We start from the raw sequence: 17,159 nt of genomic DNA, 5'->3' as shown, positions 1-17,159 counted from the left end.
CCTTCACCTCCCGTCCACTTGATGACTGTGCTTGATGACAACAGTCCTGCCTCACGTGAAGGCTAGCTCAGCTCTCTTTCTTCCATGGTTGGGTCCCTCGGGGTACACTTTTGCCACATGCATTCTGCTTTTTGCAGTGCAGTGGAGGAGTGGCCGCAGTCAGGCCCTGAGTGGGCTGAGCTGTGGAGTGGGGGCACTCAGCAGCTGGGGGCCACTGCCCATCATCCCCCTCCTTCTCCTCTAGCTCCTTAGGGATCAGCTGAGCTAGAAAAGGCTTCTCCCTGGAGAGACCCACAGCCAGGATTTGAGAGGGCTGGGATGGAGTGGGAGGCAGATGCCCTCTTCCAGGTGCTGTGGGTCAACCCGATGCTGCAACAGAGGCAAAGCTGCAAGTCCAAGTTCTCATCGAACCAGTCGCTCGAGGCAACTTCATGCCCGCCTGCCACCCAGGCTACAGTCACTCAAGGGGCCTCCCAAAGGGCTGAGCACCATGTTGTTGCCCCTAGAGTCCTCTCCTGTCTCAGTACTTTCTCCAGGGCTGTGGGGAAGGAACCAGGACCCCGTGTGTCTGATGGGGTTAGGACACCCTGGCAGGAAGTTGAGGAAAAAGCCCCCACAGAGTCCAGTGAACCCACATGGCTGCACCGTCCCGCCTGTGGCTCACCAAGGGCTACTTACCTCCGTGTATATGATTTCCAGCAAAACATAAAATGGAAAAGCAGATATTAAATGGGAGGAAGACGGTCTAGAGGAGAAAGCTGGACTTTGAGGCAGGAAGCACACACATTCCACTATGAGTCCTGCCAGGGACAGAGGGCCTTACATGCAGCTTCTACCATCCTGGAATAGCCCACGTATTTCCTCAGTCATAGTCACAAGAGCTCTGAACTTCTCAAAAGACTGATGGTAGGGAAATAATATGAAATATTCTACTTCAACTCAAGCAAAGAATTATATAACTAGTGAAGTTTTTTTTTTTTTTAAAGAAAGTCCACTTTCCAGCATGACCCACCTTAGTACTGAGGACACCACCTCAGTTAGCCAAGATACGGATAGGGAGCGCCTAGAAACCACGCACACACCTGACCTGGGGGAAAGCGCAGCCTGAGCCCTGAGAGGAAAACCCCAGCATCCACTCGGGGTCCTGAGCACACGCCTGGAACTTGGTCTGCCAGAGTCAGGTAGATTCCCTGGATCCCCACGGCAAGCCCCGGGTGAGTGAGGTTGCTGGGAGCTGAGGCGGATGCCACTTACCAGCGCAGGGCGATTTTGATGGGGGTGGTGAGGCATGATGTGAACAGGTCAGCTGGGAGGTCAGGGATCATGGGCAGGAGCTCGTTGGCCTCACAGGCTGCCAGCTGAATGCAGTTCTTCATAGACGGGGGCAAAGGCATCTGGGCCAGTGGGTGGTTTGGGTTAATAGCAGCGACCTGCAGGGGGACAGGAAGGAGAGTGGCTTAGCTGTCGCCTGAAACTGGAGACTAAGCCAGAAATGTGGAAAGGATCTGTTGACTGAAGTTTAAGGCTGAGAGGTTCCAGGCTAAGTCCCTCGAAAAGATCGGATCCTCTCCTGGAGATGATCATTAGCTCCAGCCCCAAATCACTCGTTATTCAAGGACTCTTGGGTTATAAAGGCCAGGGGTGGGGAAGCTCCATGAAGACCACGTGCTGGGATTTCAGGTGACGATGGCGCTGAGGCGGGCAGACGGGGCAAGAAAGTGCAATTTTTAATCTCTGAGGGCTACTTGCTTATTTCCCAACTTGAAAAGAACGTTTATGCTTCTCAGGTTTTGCTCCCTACTAAGAATCCCCTCTGCATGATTGTTTCTTTCACATTTGCTATTTCATTTGCTTTTTACAACATTCCCATGAGGTAAGTTTTCTTTCCATTTTAAAAGATCTTTTACAATGAGGAAACTGAGATCCCAAGAAATGACGGGAACTGCCAGTCACTGGGCAAGTTCTGGTCATGAGTGGGGAGGCTGGTCCTGAGCTGAAGTTTCCTCTCCCTCATCCCATCGGGGCCCTCCTGCACCCACACCACACCTGTGACACTAACACACGTGCTCTGCAGGAGCCGGGCCTAACAGCACGTTCAGGTGCACTTGGTAAGTTATACACACAAAGCTGTGCTCACTCATGTATCCCTACCACAGATTATGACATGTAAAGTGTTGTCATTATTAATGCTGATAAAACCTTGTTTTATTTCTCAAATGGAAGGCAGTAAAAGTTGTATTGCTATTAATAACCCTTTCTACTATAGGAATAGCAAGCCCAGAATACACATCAAATTCTAGTATACTTAATACAAAATAAAAGTGGCAATTTCTCAAGGAATGGGTTTTTTTTTTAATATTGTGGCAAAATACACACAATATAAAACATACCATCTTATCCATTTTGTTTGTATGGTCAGTGGCATTAGGTACAACTCACATCGTACAACCATTACCAGAGTGGGTTTTTTAAAGCACAGAGAAAAGGAAAGGCAGAATCACGTTTAATCTTCTCCTTGGCTCCGGCACTACGATCTAAAATAGCACCAGTGAAGCAACCTGCTCCACACAGGAAATTAGTTTCCAGGTCTGCCGTGACAACCCGCTAGGAAGGATGACGGGTCTGGGTGCCGTGTGGGTCTGCGGCTCATCAGACCTGAGTCACGCGGAAAGACGTGGAGGCTGCAGATGTGTCAGAGTCAGGGGAGGCTGCCGGAAGTGCTCCACTTGCGTGCTCTGTGGAAGCATGTCCTCCCTGGTCCAGGAGGGAGGATGACATTGACGATGGGTCAGGCTCCGGAAGGGGAATGGAGGGCACAGCTCCGAACAGTGAAAGGGGCACTGGGGAGGTGGCCTGACACTGAAGCCGACACACACGCATCTCGTGAGCATTACCACTAACGGGCACAGATGAGACAACCACAGGAAACCACTTAGGAAGAAAGAGTTGTTTATGTAAAAGCTAGATTCAATATTCTCAAATGCTGTCACGCTAGTTTCAACTTCTCCATCCACAGTAAATTTACTTTCTGAGAACCGAAAAGCAGGTCCACTGGCCACAGCCCCCAAATGCTGCAGGCCTTCCACCTTCACTGTTGCCTGTCACTGAGCTTCTGCAGACTCAGGCTCTCAGAAGTGAGGCAGTCTATCACACCAAGGCCACCTTTTTCCCAAGACACAGGGCCCCAAGTGGAGACGAGGGTGCTCGGTGGGCTTCAGGGGACTTTTGCAGGGGTCAGGAGGTCCGTGCCCTGTCCCCTGTGGTGGCAGTGCTCTGATGCTCCAACAGAGCCAGACGGTGCTGTCGGGCAGCAAGTCCGCTCAGTGCCTCTGTGTTAGACCTGCCTCAGGCTGCACCTCGTGGTCCACAGGCACTTAGCCCGGAGCCTTGCAAAGTACCTGAAGCAGAGGAGGCCCAGGAGATGGGGAGATGATGCAGAAGCATCTTCATCCCAAGTCCATTGGAAACTAAACTTCCCAATTCAAAATAGTCATTGATAGAAACCTTGATTTCTTAAACAAGCTCTTTGAAGTATGCTGGTGTATAAATTGGCAGAAGGCACTAAGTGTGGCTGCAGATAATCTGAAGTATGGTAACACACAGTAATAGTCCCCCGAGGACTCATATCAGACCTGTCGTCACTACTAGGCACTCAGAAGGCAGATGAGAGCTCTGCACTGGGGTTAATTAGAATCAGTAATATTTTTTAAAAATGACATTCAAAGCAAAGGATTCCACCAACGATTCATTTTTTCAAGCTGCTAACCCAGGAATACAACAAACAAACAAAAACAAATTATTTTAACAGGTGAACTATTTTTCGTTTATTGTTTCGGTTTTGTATTTATCTAAGATATTGACCTTTTAACTGAAATTCGTCTTTGGAATAATAAATAGCCTGCATGTAAAGCTAACTACTAGTGATTCAGAGAACTTTTCAAAGGCACCCAAGCAAAGAAGCTGGTCCAGCTGGGAGCTGCCACTCACCCTGCAGGGCACACCCCAGACATACTTGTACTCAAAGGGGCTTCTCCTGGGGAACCCAGAGGCTCAAACACCAAGAGAACTTTCTTCGTTAAAAGCTCACTAGAGCCTTCTGGAGGATTTGGGAAGGATCCAGAAAAACTCTCAATGCGATACACAGCAACCAGATCCAAGAGCGACATCTGCTACCTCTTCCACACGTGTGGATAATGTAGTGCTCGTGCGCTCAGAGCTCATGGGAAGGCTGGCCAAGTGGCTCACACAAGGCCTGGAATTACTCACTCCAGAAGCACGGCTGGCGGGGCTGGGGGTCGCCGGGGGGGCACCTAAACCTCTCATTTCCTAAATAAACTTCTGCCATCATGCCGCTTCTTTTCTCCATATACGTATATACATGTTAAGAGACAACTCGATAAAGAGATGAAGGCACCAATAATTTCGGAGGCGTCTTTAACAAGCAGCTTTCTGAAAATAACATCTACTTGGTAATAATTCCAGTTCTAGCTTAAAGCAACTTTTATTCTCAACTCAGTAACACCTACTTACAGTGGACATTTTTGCGAAGTTCAGAGAGAGATTAAGATCTGTAAACAGATCAGGTATTGCTTGCCCAGATCATTTCAAAGCTATTAATGGAGCATCTATCACGCACCAGATACTGTACTAAAAATAGCAGATAAAAAGTGGAAGTAGTAATTTTTAATGTATAATTTATGTAATTCTGTGTGTGTGTGTGTGTGTGTGTGTGTGTGTGTAGTCAGTCACTTAGTCGTATCTGACTCTTTGCAGGCCCACAGACTGTAGTCCATCAGGCTCCTCTGTCCATGGAATTTTCCAGGCAAGAATCCTGCTCCAGGTTGCCATTTTCTATTCCAAAGGCTCTTCCTGACCCAGGGATCGAACCCACGTCTCTTGCATCTCCTGCACTGGCAGGCGGATTCTTTACCACTAGCACCACCTGCAAAGCCTCAATTCTATATATATCAAATATTAAATAGTATTAATAATTTAAAAACAAGTTGCTGGAAACTGAAATTTAGGTCAAGAGAGCAGAGGGAGTCACTCTGTTGCAAGAAGACTTGTAACAATAACTGGGAAACCCCCAATGTTCCCCACAAAGGGCAGCTAAAGAACCTGCTTCACAGCAATAGTCTGTCATGATTATCCTGATAGCTTACCTAAATGGACCGTCCACTGTTTTAAAGCCATTTCATTGTTAGCAATCAGTTTCTAAAATGCTCTATAATTATTCTATAATTCAACAAAGATGCTTAATTAGAAATTACAATGAAATTTCTCCCCAATTAACTCTTAGATAAGCAACTAAAAAGAAGGTAACTCAAAAATTCTCCGATCCTTTAAATCACAAAGAGAATTTACATTTGAGGGTTACTGTGAATGATGCTGCTATGAACATCTGTGTACAGGTTTTTGTGTGGACACACGTTTTCAAGTCTCCAGGGTACAAACCTAGGAATGGAACTATTGGGTCATCTACAGCTCCAGGTTTAACGTTTGAGGAACTGCCAGACTGTTTTCCAAAGTGGCTGCACCATTTTACCTTACTTACCCATCTTAATGCGGTGCTATGGTCTGAATGTGCATGTTCCCCCCCAATTCATATGCTGAAATCCTAACCCCCAAAGGTGACAGTGCTAAGAAGGTGGGACCTTTGGGGAGATGATTAATTTATGAGGGTGAAGCCCTCCTGAATGAGGTTAGTGTCCTTACAAAAAAGCAACCTGAGAGCTCCCTGACCCCTTCCACCATATGAGGACACAGCAAGAAGGCCTGGCCGTGAACTAGGAAAAGGGCCCTCACCTGATCAAGCTGCACCATGATCTTGGTCTGACCAATCTCCAGAACTGTGAGAAATCAAAACTCTGTTGTTTAGAAGCTACCCAGTCTGTAGTATTTTGTTGCAGCAGCCCAAATGGACTAGGACAGGTAGTAATTTAAGATTATTCATTTGATACTTTTCCTATTTTCTAACATAAAGATCTAGTGCTATAAATTTCCCTTCCAATTGCTTTCACTGTATCTTATCAATGCTGACAGGTTGTACATTTATTTTCTTTTTTTATGTTTAATTGAAATATAGTTGACTTAGGATGCTATGTTAATTTCTGCTGTACAGTGATTCAGTTATACATACATATATACACACACACATTCTTTTTCTTATATCCTTTTCCACTATGGCTTATCATCGAATACTGAGTATAGTTCCCTGTGCTACACAGCAGGATCCTGTTTATCCGTTCTATATATAATAGCTTGCATCTGCTAACACCAACCTCCCACCCCTTGGGAACCACAAGTCTGTCTACTATGTCCATGAGTCTGTTTCTGTTTCATAGATAGGTTCATTTGTGTCACTTTTTAGAATCCACATACATATAAGTGATATCATGTGGCATTTGTCTTTCTCTTTCTGATTTACTTCACTTAGTATGATAATCTCTAGTTGGAACCATGCTGCTATAAATGGCATTATTTCCTTCTTTTTATGGCTGAGTAATATTCTATTGTATATATACCACATCTTTATTCATTCATCTGTCAATAAACATTCAGGCTGCTTCTGTGTCTTGGCTATTGTAAATGGTGCTGTTTTGAACATAGGGATGCATGTGTCTTTCTGAATTGAGTTTTTCTGGATATGTGTCCAGGAGTGGGATTGCTAGATCATATGGTAATTTAATTCTATTTTTAGTTTTCTAACATATATTCATTTTCACTCAGTTAATGTACTTTCTTTTATTTCCCTTGAGATTTTTAACCCGTCAATTATAGGTTAATTTTTTTTTCTGATATTTTTCTGTTGTCTTTCTACCACTGACTTCTAGTTGATTTTACTATGGTCAAAGAGCAGGCCTGTGTGATTTCTATTCTTTAAAATAGGTTGAGGTTTGCTTTATGACCCAGGATCTATCTTGATGGATGCTTCATGGACACTTGTGTATCTTGCTGCTGCTGTTGGAATGTTCAGTCAGGGTCAATTAGAGCTCTGTGACTGACATTCAACAGATAGGACTGTGCCTTCTGTTTTTTCCCCTTGCAAAAGTCTTACTGTACAATGTTGAAGAGGAATCATGAGAATTAACATCTTTTCCTTGCCTCTGACCCCAATGTTAAGGAAAATCACTTACCCTCTTGTCCCTCCCCTCAAATGGGCTGGTAACTTCCCACCTGCCCTTCTCCCTGTGCATGGCTCTGTGGTCACCCAGCTGAGTATTGCCATTTTTCTGGCTGCCACCAGGAGCACCATGGCCTGTGCCACCACAGATCCTTTGCGAGAGAACATCCCGCCTTTATCTCCATGGCCTCCAGCTGACAGAGGGGGGCCCTCCTGCGATAGCAAGTCAGGCCATGCAGATGAGTCCTGCCAGGAACCACAGCACCCTGCACCCATATCCCATAGTGTTGGTCATGATCTGTGGTCCAAAATATTAAGTGATTTCTGGCATGTTTTAAAATAGACGAAATTAGGAAAAAGCATTAAACCTAAGACTTAACTTGGAGAAACTCCCAGTTTTATGATAGCTGCAATAATATACTATATTCATGGATTGGGCTAATAATTTTTCTTTTATTTCTTTTTACATTTCATACAAATCAATCAAAGATTAAACATATTCAGTGAATCATAGATATATCTAAGGAAGATAACTAAATGTAGCTTATTCAAATGTATATTTATTTATCAGACCAAATCTGGAAATGTTTCCTAAGCAGCTACTTCATATGAAGCTTTCTTGACAGGTTTACATAATAGGTTTGATAAATACAGCAGACAACACCAATAGAAGAGATACTATAAGACAATGCATAATTATTTTGTCAAATTAATTGCATAGAAATTTGCTTTATGAGGTCTTCGGAGAAAGATTTCAGGCACAGGGAAGTAGAATTGTAGTTACACTCTTAAAGTTGACTGTACTAATGATACACTTTGCTTGTCTGCGAATTTCATTTAATACCACCAGTAGTAAGGATTTCTGAATTTCTTATGCAGAGAAATTACTTTTCTTTTACCCAGAGTCTTCAAATTCCAGGACTAGGAACAGTACAAGGTGCCAAGAAAAAAGAACTGCAGGTTCCCATAAAAATCATAAAAGGGAAGGTGCATAGGAGTTGAGTCTGGAGACAGCTTGACGTATGTTCTGTTGCCCAGGCTGACTGGACTAAATGTAAAAGTGCTCTGCAAACTAGGAAAGGTCATATAAGTAAAAACGGGTACATAGTGTCCCTCAGCTAAGGCCTGCAGGTGCACTGGCCTCCCCTGGTGGTGCCTTTCCACCTTGCATGGCCTCCTCTCGTCCCAGTTCTCAGTGGCAGTAAGGGTCCTGATCTTCGAGAGGCTGCTTTTCTTATCAGTGCTTTTCTGTGACCCTCTACAATTTCTGGTTAGCAAGCCAGCTCCCAGCACCCTAGGAGGCCCACCCTCCTCCTCCACTCATCATTTCCATAATGGCTTCATCTTCTCCAGCAAGGGGCTGCGGGTGGCTGTGTGGAGCACAATGAAAGGAGTTTCTGCTGTATCTGCTTACAGGTTAACCCCCACTCACTCTCCTATAAAAAGTGGAAATGGCAGCATTTTTTCTTAATTTACAAATGTGGAGGGGGAAAGTGTTTCAACTAGATAATAGGTTTCTTACCAATATTTGTTTTGAAAATGTTCACTACTAAGAATTCTCACAGCTTACTATACATAGAATATAAGATACAGAAGGGTGAACTTGACCAGCCTTTATTTCAAAAAGGGCCTGTCCTGGGTGTGTGTGGAGAAGCAAATGGGGGAGGCACTTCACTGCTGAAGCCTGAGGTGGTGCAGGGGTAAGACAGGGCTCACCTGAAGACCTGCCATCAGGACTGCCTTCTGCTCACCCATGTCCTAAAGCCAGGCGTCCTGCAACCACCCCGCCCTAGGAAGCACCTGGAGGTGCTCTTCTCTAAAGAGAGTTACTTATGTGTCTGGGGGAAACTAGGGTGGCTAGTGTAGTCGCCGGCTCCCAGAGAAAGAATGCTCTCTGGACTGTGGGCAAGGGTGCTCCAGGATAGCCAGCTCCCACCTGCCTGCCCCACCATGGCACACAGCAACAGTGGGTAGCCTCCCTTCATTCTTAAATATGAGAAGCAACACGGAATCATCATAAGCCTTCCGCAGAAAGGAGAACAATCCAAATGACCCATAAGAGATAAATTTATATTGGAGGAAATGGAGGTAACTTAGAAAAGGGAACATCTTTTTAAAGTCCATAAATTAAAATTTAAAGAGAAAATAAATAAGGTTATCACATCAAAGACCTCCTCTTTCCCTACTACCTACAAATGATAATTATGAAGCTATAGAAGAGAAAGAATGGGAGACATGAAAAAACTTGTAACGTGAAAGCTAGAGATGGACAAGCCTGAGCTCCCTGTAGAGTTAGCATGGTGGACCTCTGCTCTGTAGCATGAACATCCCGACAGCAAGTCCATGGAGAATGCTCACAAATTCACACACACAAGCTCCATTTAGTAAGCAGTCATCAAGACATATTCCTTTCTACAGATAACCTTAGAATTAACCTGTGACACTCAAAAATCACAGACAGACATTGTAATACTACAAATATTAACCTTAATGCAGAGTCAACTTCTATTTCAAATTCCACAGACATCCACACAATGTGCTGTCTACAACACTAGCAAAGAAACCACAAGGTTTCAAAATATAGATTCGCTAGTTCTATGGGATACACATTTAACATTTTTTGAAGAAACCTGAAGATTTTGATGTTAGACATTTTTGTCACCATTAGTTTAAATACCTGACATAAAATTTAGTCACAGTGATGACTACATGAAGATAATGTCATATATCAGTATGAACAGAGGGTTTCAAATGAGTATTTAAGTCACTGTGAGTTCAGTGATACTGCAGGATCACAACTGTTTCTATGAAAATGAGTGTCCGCTGGACAAGGTGCTTCTGCTGGAGCCAGCAGAAGCAGGTCACACAAAGAAGTTAACCAAACATTGGATCAAAACATGATTCTTGGTACTTTCCTGGTGGCCCCATGGTTGAGATTCCACACTTCCTCTGCAGGGCATAAGGGTTCAACACCTGCTTAGGAAACTAAGATTCTGCACGCCACGAGGCGTGGCCAAACAAAACAAAAACAAAACATGATTCGCTGGAGGTATTGTGAGAGAAGCCTTGCCAAGGGTAAACAGGCAGTAAGAGGAGAGAATGATGCCACCACAGTAATGGCCTGAGCCTTGATAACAGAACACCCAACCAAAGTGTGTCAACTGTCCTTGGGGGAAGACATCGTCCCACCACTGCTATGGCTGCCACCAAGAAACTGTCTGGGCTCCCGTCCCACACCAGTGAGGACGGTCATGCTCAGGATCAAGTCTTACAGGGACACAGCACAGCCCCATCAATCTCTGTAAAAAAAGGGCACTCTTTTTCCCACCACCAGACATCAACTCACTTCTCTGCCTCCACAGAAAGAGAGAGAAAGGCCAAAACTTGACCCCTGCTTCACTGTGGTCTTCAATGAAGAGAAGGATCGTAACTGCTCACGGGAAGTATCTATTGGGAGCAGAACTAACGAATGAAAAAACTTAATAAAGACCATTTCAAAGAGAATCCATTTTAAGATTTAATCTCCTCTTAGAGCTACAAAGATTTTATATTCAAGATAAAAGTTGTTGCCAAAAAAAAACAAAACAAACCTGGATTCTCTGTCAATGTATACACTGTGTATATATGGCGGATATAAATACTCCTCTGGCTTTATTATGAATGGAGGTAGCTGGACCTCTGGACTCTTGTGATGGCTACAACAAGGTCACCAGGCAGACTTCTCAAGTACACCCTCTCACCTACCATAAGAAGTAAGGGTGAGATTGTTCAGTGAAAACAGTCTAAACTCCACACCCATACTGTCCACGATGAGTGTGACAGAATGAAGACAACAGCCATGCCATATGGGGGGTGGGGTGGGGGGACTGTATATGACCCAGCTTTAGCCAATGAGATTCAGCAGAGGTCTCACTTGCTTTCCTAACAAAGAGACAGATGTGAGGGCTCTGCCCTTTCCCCTCCTCATCTAGCCTCAAAATGGAAGAATGTGCTGTAAGCATCAGGATAAAACATCAGAGTGGAAAGACTGAAAAACAGCCTGGTTCCCTGATGGTACTGCTGAATAATTAAATCATTTGCCTCAGAGATCCTAGTGAAAATGACACATTGTGACTTGTTTAGAAAGCAGAAGTGAGATTTTTCTTACAGCTAAAAGCAGCCCAAATGCAAGTGCTTAAAGTCTGAGAAAGATTACTCCTATACATCCTTTCTTAGGTTGCTACTTGAGGATTTGCCCTAGCAGAACAAAGGAGAAAACTGAGGAGAAAAGAGACAGAGGTGGCAACAGTGGATTCACCCAGGAGAGCAATAAGGAGAACTCTCAGGAAGATGGTTTTGGAGCATGACTGTCTAGAACAGCTGAAGAAGCAGGTGGTGGAGAGATGGAGAAGAAAAAACTTTGGGAAGGGGCATATTTTGAGATTCAACGCTACCCATACAAATTTGGGAACTGTGGAAATGCTAAAGATCTAATCAAGAAGAAAGACAATCTCCAGGAAAATCAAAGAAACAAACAACTGCTGTAAAAATGGAAAGCACAGCACCCTAGTTAGCCATTCAATGAACAGTATTTACATGGTCATAATCAGGGAACTGAAGTTTAATATTTGTCATTTTTTAGGCATATCTTCTTAGTGTATGTATTCATGGGGAGTTAATTATGGTCAGAGACTAGAGAATAGTCAAAAGTACAGATGACAGAGGTTGGGAAGGTCCAGAGGTAAAAGAAAGTCCAAAGAAGCTAAGAACCTATTAATAAAACCAGAAGATAGGACTGATTACTGACAAAACTATTATAGAAATAAAAACATAAGCATATGATTTCAAACGGCAAAGGTTAGAAAGTATAGGGAATCCAAATATAGAGACACAAATAAATGACAGTGGGGAAATAGGAGGGGGTAGTCAGTGACCCACTCTCTTCAATTTCTCTTTAGAACTCACAATTTACAATGCACTAATGTGACTTAAAACTCTGGGGTAACATGTCTCTTTACTATCTAAGTTCTATATAATTTCTCCAATTGTTTAAATAGAATTTACTCATAGCAGTTCTGTTTTTGGTTTATATGGTAGCAGAAAGCCCAGAGATAACCTGAACATTATGAATCAAGAAGCATTAGTATAAGCATATTATTTGCATTTATGGAGATACTCATAGAGGAACTAGAAATATAAACAGTTCAAATAGGTTCCCTATAATAGCAGAGTCTTGGCCAAGGAGGTGTGGGGCCAGGGACTATTTCATTCACCATAAACTCTCAGTATTATTTAATTTTTAAAATCATGGCATATACTAATTTAGTAAAAATAAAAACATGTATCTTAAAAAAAGAAACACTGAAAGCAAAGAAAACTGAAGCAATATGCAAAGCAATATGACACAACGAAAAATGCAGAGAACGTGACTGAGTGACAGGCACTTTCCTGGCTCTGCTGAAGTCTCTATTGTGTGCAGTAATTTATGCTGCGCTTTCACAGAGGAGTCTGCTGCTTCACCTGCAGTTTTCCTTTGAGATGGAAGTCCACAATAAGTAAACCTCCTGCTCCCAGCATGAGCACTGTGCTCTGGAGAACATGAAAGCTGATAATCATCTCTTAAAATTTATGTCACTCATATCTGTTGTTAATGTTTACTACTTGGAGGCTTTCTGGTCCAGGTAACTATTTTCTTGCATTATATTTAATCATTTTTACCCTCTTTATTTTTTAAACTCTGGCAAAAACCATTTTACCTGCCAACTTCTTTCAGTTTCATGTCATCAGCTACCCAATAAAACTGATCAAATGTATTGTAAATTTACAAAGAATCTGGCCAACTGGAGACAGGGAAAGAATACTTTAAAAGAATAAACGTAAGAGGCCACACAGGATTGTGGTTTCTACAGCAGATTAAAAAAAAAAAAAAAATGACTAACATGAACATTAAGATATTAGCTGAGAGCCAATTTTATCATTTTAATTTCCGCTCTTTATGTAAGAGACCAGCTGAACAATAGCCAATAATAGTAACTGTAATGGAAAACCGAAAGACTTATCTACATTGTAATTAAGAAAAGAATGAAGATTAAAGTTGGAGCTAATTATAAAACATATGGTATAACTTTGCATTGCCATCTATTTGCCACTTCAGGTAACATATTTTTCATTTACTCTCCTCCATGAGGAATTAGTCAATTAAACATTTCACCCCCTCCCCCTAAAAAGAAAAAGATGCATGGAAAACTTTTTTTGTCATACTCAATGAAATGAACAGTTTCTTAGGCTGATTAATCCTTGGCAACATACAGAGAACACATACAGAACCAAGAGAGCAGATACACCAAGTGCTAGAGCATAAACATTTAGTTTCATGCCTGAGAGGGAAATGCTTGCCTTCTGCTGAGAGGGTGGGAGAGGGGCTGTATTTAGCATGTTTTAATTATCAAAGGATGATGTACTGGTCTTTCCTTAACCACCCTGAAGCTCATAAATTGGGAATAAATATCCAGCCAGATTCTCTGGCATTTTTATTTACATATTTTAAATTAAAAAAAAATTTTTTTGCAATATTTATTACTTGATGCGAGGAAGAGCAATTACCTCTTGGTGTTTTGAGTTTTCAGCACTTGTAACATAACCTATCCCTTGGGTAAACAGAGATGGCATGCCTAAATGCAAGGTAAAAATTTAATGCTATTAAACTTGATCTTTCCCTTCCTTTATTCTAGAATGCAAATGATAATATTACTAATGACAACAACAATAATAACAACTGGTGGCGCTGGGTTTCATTTTCAAGAATAAAGGGCAATTTAACAGTCACTCTGGCGCAAAGTTCTGCAAAGGGTAATTTATAAAATATTTATAAATTAACTGTATGACATGTTAAACTCTACACAGTAGAACTTCAAATTTTATTCCTGATACTTTCAGCAATATCCTCAGATGAAATGCAAAAAACATAACAATATATTAAAATTGGAGAGGCCCAAAAGGGCTTGAGGAAACATGTTCTCAGGACCATTTCTGTTCTGAATCGAGAATTTCCTGCACAGCAACCAGTTGGAATTCATGACCCCCTGGAGACTGCAGGATATTTTATTCTCACTCTTGTGCAGGCCACGGGATGGAGGCCTCTTAATTGAAACTGCCTCTTCAATTTCTCTTTAGAACTCACTGTTTAATTCAAACATCAAATATTAATTAAAACAACCAAGTAAAACAGCTCTTCACGATCAGAGCACTACACTGGCTCTCCAGTTCTTTCAACAGAAGCCACCAATGACAGCTATTTTGGTTTGTTTTCTGTATTTAGCACAGTAGGGCTTTTTTTCCCCCTAACACCAAAGACAAAAAAAAAAGAGCAATAACAAAGATGAGAGTGGAACTGAAGACTGTGCCCAGACACAGGCCCATTTCTCTGAAAATAAATGTGTCTGCTTTATTTTCACATTTATCTCGGAGGCAGAGCCCACTGGAGCACAAATCAACTCTATTAATGTTATCACTTAATTAAAATTCGTATTAAAAATGATGCTGGGTAAAGCGAAATGCAAAATAAGACCAAGAGCTTGTCTGGAGTCCCTCCCAAGTTCTTTGTCACGGACCCTACCACCTTACTCAGCACTCTGAGCACCACAGAGAGCCCACCGCACCTGAGAAGACAAAACCACTGAGGGGCGGACCCTCACCCCCAACTCCCACCCCGGGCGCCAATAAAAATGCCTCACCTCCAGCTCCTGCTCCCTCTGCAGGGCGAACTGCTTGAAGGACTTGACAATGAGGCCAGCATTGGAACAGTCGTAGACGAATATGGAGGGGCTACCCATCCACGTCTGCAGGTCGTATATCGACAGAGGGATGTACTGAGTGTAGTTCTGGAAGAGAAAACAGCACATGTTTGTGACTCATACCTGGAGAACTCTGCCTGCTCACCAGGACCTGCACCTCCAAGAGGGTCCCATGCACGGGACCTGCTGCATATATCGCACACTGCAGTAGAACAGCAGTAGTATAAGCTCCCCACCATCTGCCTGTTTCAATCAGACAGAGGCGGGCAGTGGTCACAGTTCAACCCTGGCTGGAGCTCCTCTCCTCCTCTGTTCGGCTCTCTCCTCTCCTCCCCCGGGAGCACACTGACTCCACTGAGGGATCTCCTCCCACGTGTCCCATCACGGCGCCTTCACACCCACCCTTCCTCTGCCACCTACCTGCAGGCAAACCACAGCGTTCTCCATAAAGCCCAAAGCTCTGTGTGCTACCCTGGTCCTGTTCACCATCTATTCCAAAGCTTCTCCAGGCTTCTATAACAGAACCCACTCCTCACTTACAAAGTCAGCTCGGAAGAGTTGCCTAGGTCCTCAAATGTGCAGGGTTTCCCTGCGGTCCTCTTCTTTTCAGTCCTACCCGTAAGCACTTTATTCTCCAGATGATTTAAATCACACTGAAGGTGTACAAGTGGATTTGGCCCCATAAACTTTTTTCAAATCACAGAACAGTAAGATATTAACATGAATCTGCTAAAAGAAATATTCTTCTGGACATGCTGTACTGTTCAGTACTTGAAACCACTCTAGCAATTACTGGTAAACAGAGAGAGGAATGGTCCTCATCTCAGAAGAGAAATTATTAAAAATCCACACTCAAAAGTAACATTTTAAAGCAATTCTTCTGCATAGAACACCCCACTTATTTACTGTTCCTCGGGCACTAATGGTTTAAGTGGTGTAACTCTGGCAGAAATCAATTCTATGCACTTACAGGAAAGGTGACGGTGTTCCCTCAAGGCTGAGCCACAAACAATGCCTCTGGTATTGCCAAGAGGATCATTTCTAATGCAACACAGAAAACGGGCAGAAGACTGGAAGACCAAACCAGGCCTGGGGAAGACTGCCATCAAGGTGATGGCAGAAGCTTTCTTGTTAAGCACACTCGTCACCAGCTGCAAGTCCCATCCCAGACAGGGGAGGACGTGCCAGCAGCACAGGTGTGGTGGGGGTGCAAGCATCTTCAGCACAAAGGGACCGCCCTCTGCTTACACCATGCCACTTTACCCCGCAAGAGGCAGTCACCTGGGGTCTTGCTCACTGTCAGTGCAGAAGGTTAGAGAACACTTGGACATGCTCTCTCTAAATAAACTCTCACGGAAGGGTTCTAAAGAAAGCAGTTCTTCCTAATGAACCTGTAAATGCAGCACCCAATCAAAATACCAGCAGGGGTTTCCTTTAATGGAATTTGACAAGCGATTCTAAAGTTAGTGCTAAAGAGACACATATAAGAATACCCCCTCAAAAACTGTGAAGAAAGAATAACCAGTGGGGACTCACGCTGGCAGATATTAAATACATTATAAATCTCTTTTGTAATTACAGGATGCTATCAGGGAAGGAGAGACAAATAAAACAGGAGGGAAAGCCCAGAAGTAGACCCACAAATACAACTGTAACGGTGGTGGCATTTTACCTCGGTGAAGAAAGAATGAACAATTCAACAAGTGATTCTGTAAAATCTAACTGATCATTCAATATTGCCATCTGAGATTTCACACAGAAAATAATCAGGACAGATTTAAAAAATAAATAAAAAGCAGAATAACAGATTTAAAATTTTGTTTTAGTGTAAGACACTCATGAACATACAAAAGAAAGAAAAATTTAACAGCATAAAAATAATTCTGGTAAAAGTGCATATCAATGACAAGCAATTTAAGAATGAAGTAGTTCAACACTCATTTATGATTAAAACTCTCCAAAAAGCAGGAATAGAAGGAACATACCTCAACATAATAAAAGCTATATATGACAAACCCACAGCAAGCATCACCCTCAATGGTGAAAAATTGAAAGCATTTCCCCTGAAATCAGGAACAAGACAAGGGTGCCCACTCTCACCACTACTATTCAACATAGTATTGGAAGTTTTGGCCACAGCAATCAGAGCAGAAAAAGAAGTAAAAGGAATCCAGATAGGAAAAGAAGAAGTGAAACTCTCACTGTTTGCAGATGACATGATCCTCTACATAGAAAACCCTAAAGACTCTACCAGAAAATTACTA

At 42.8% G+C, this 17,159-nt stretch overlaps 1 protein-coding gene across 2 annotated transcripts in view; it reads right to left on the bottom strand.

The window, feature by feature from the left end:
* The window catches only part of RPTOR (regulatory associated protein of MTOR complex 1), a 314,811-nt gene that overhangs the window by 156,520 nt on the left and 141,132 nt on the right, over positions 1 to 17,159 (bottom strand). For both annotated transcript variants that reach the window (XM_043462839.1, XM_043462849.1), the window contains exons 5-6: positions 14,836 to 14,982; positions 1,255 to 1,430 (exon numbers count right to left, since the gene is read on the bottom strand). In XM_043462839.1, the coding sequence (XP_043318774.1) occupies positions 1,255 to 1,430; positions 14,836 to 14,982 (323 nt within the window). The remainder of the gene's footprint in view (positions 1 to 1,254; positions 1,431 to 14,835; positions 14,983 to 17,159) is intronic.

The sequence above is a fragment of the Cervus canadensis genome, chromosome 1 (genome assembly GCF_019320065.1).
Source record: "Cervus canadensis isolate Bull #8, Minnesota chromosome 1, ASM1932006v1, whole genome shotgun sequence".
NCBI classification, from domain to species: domain Eukaryota; kingdom Metazoa; phylum Chordata; class Mammalia; order Artiodactyla; family Cervidae; genus Cervus; species Cervus canadensis.
The sequence above is the reverse complement of the archived record's forward strand: the minus strand, read 5'-3'. Positions and strand labels throughout refer to the sequence as shown.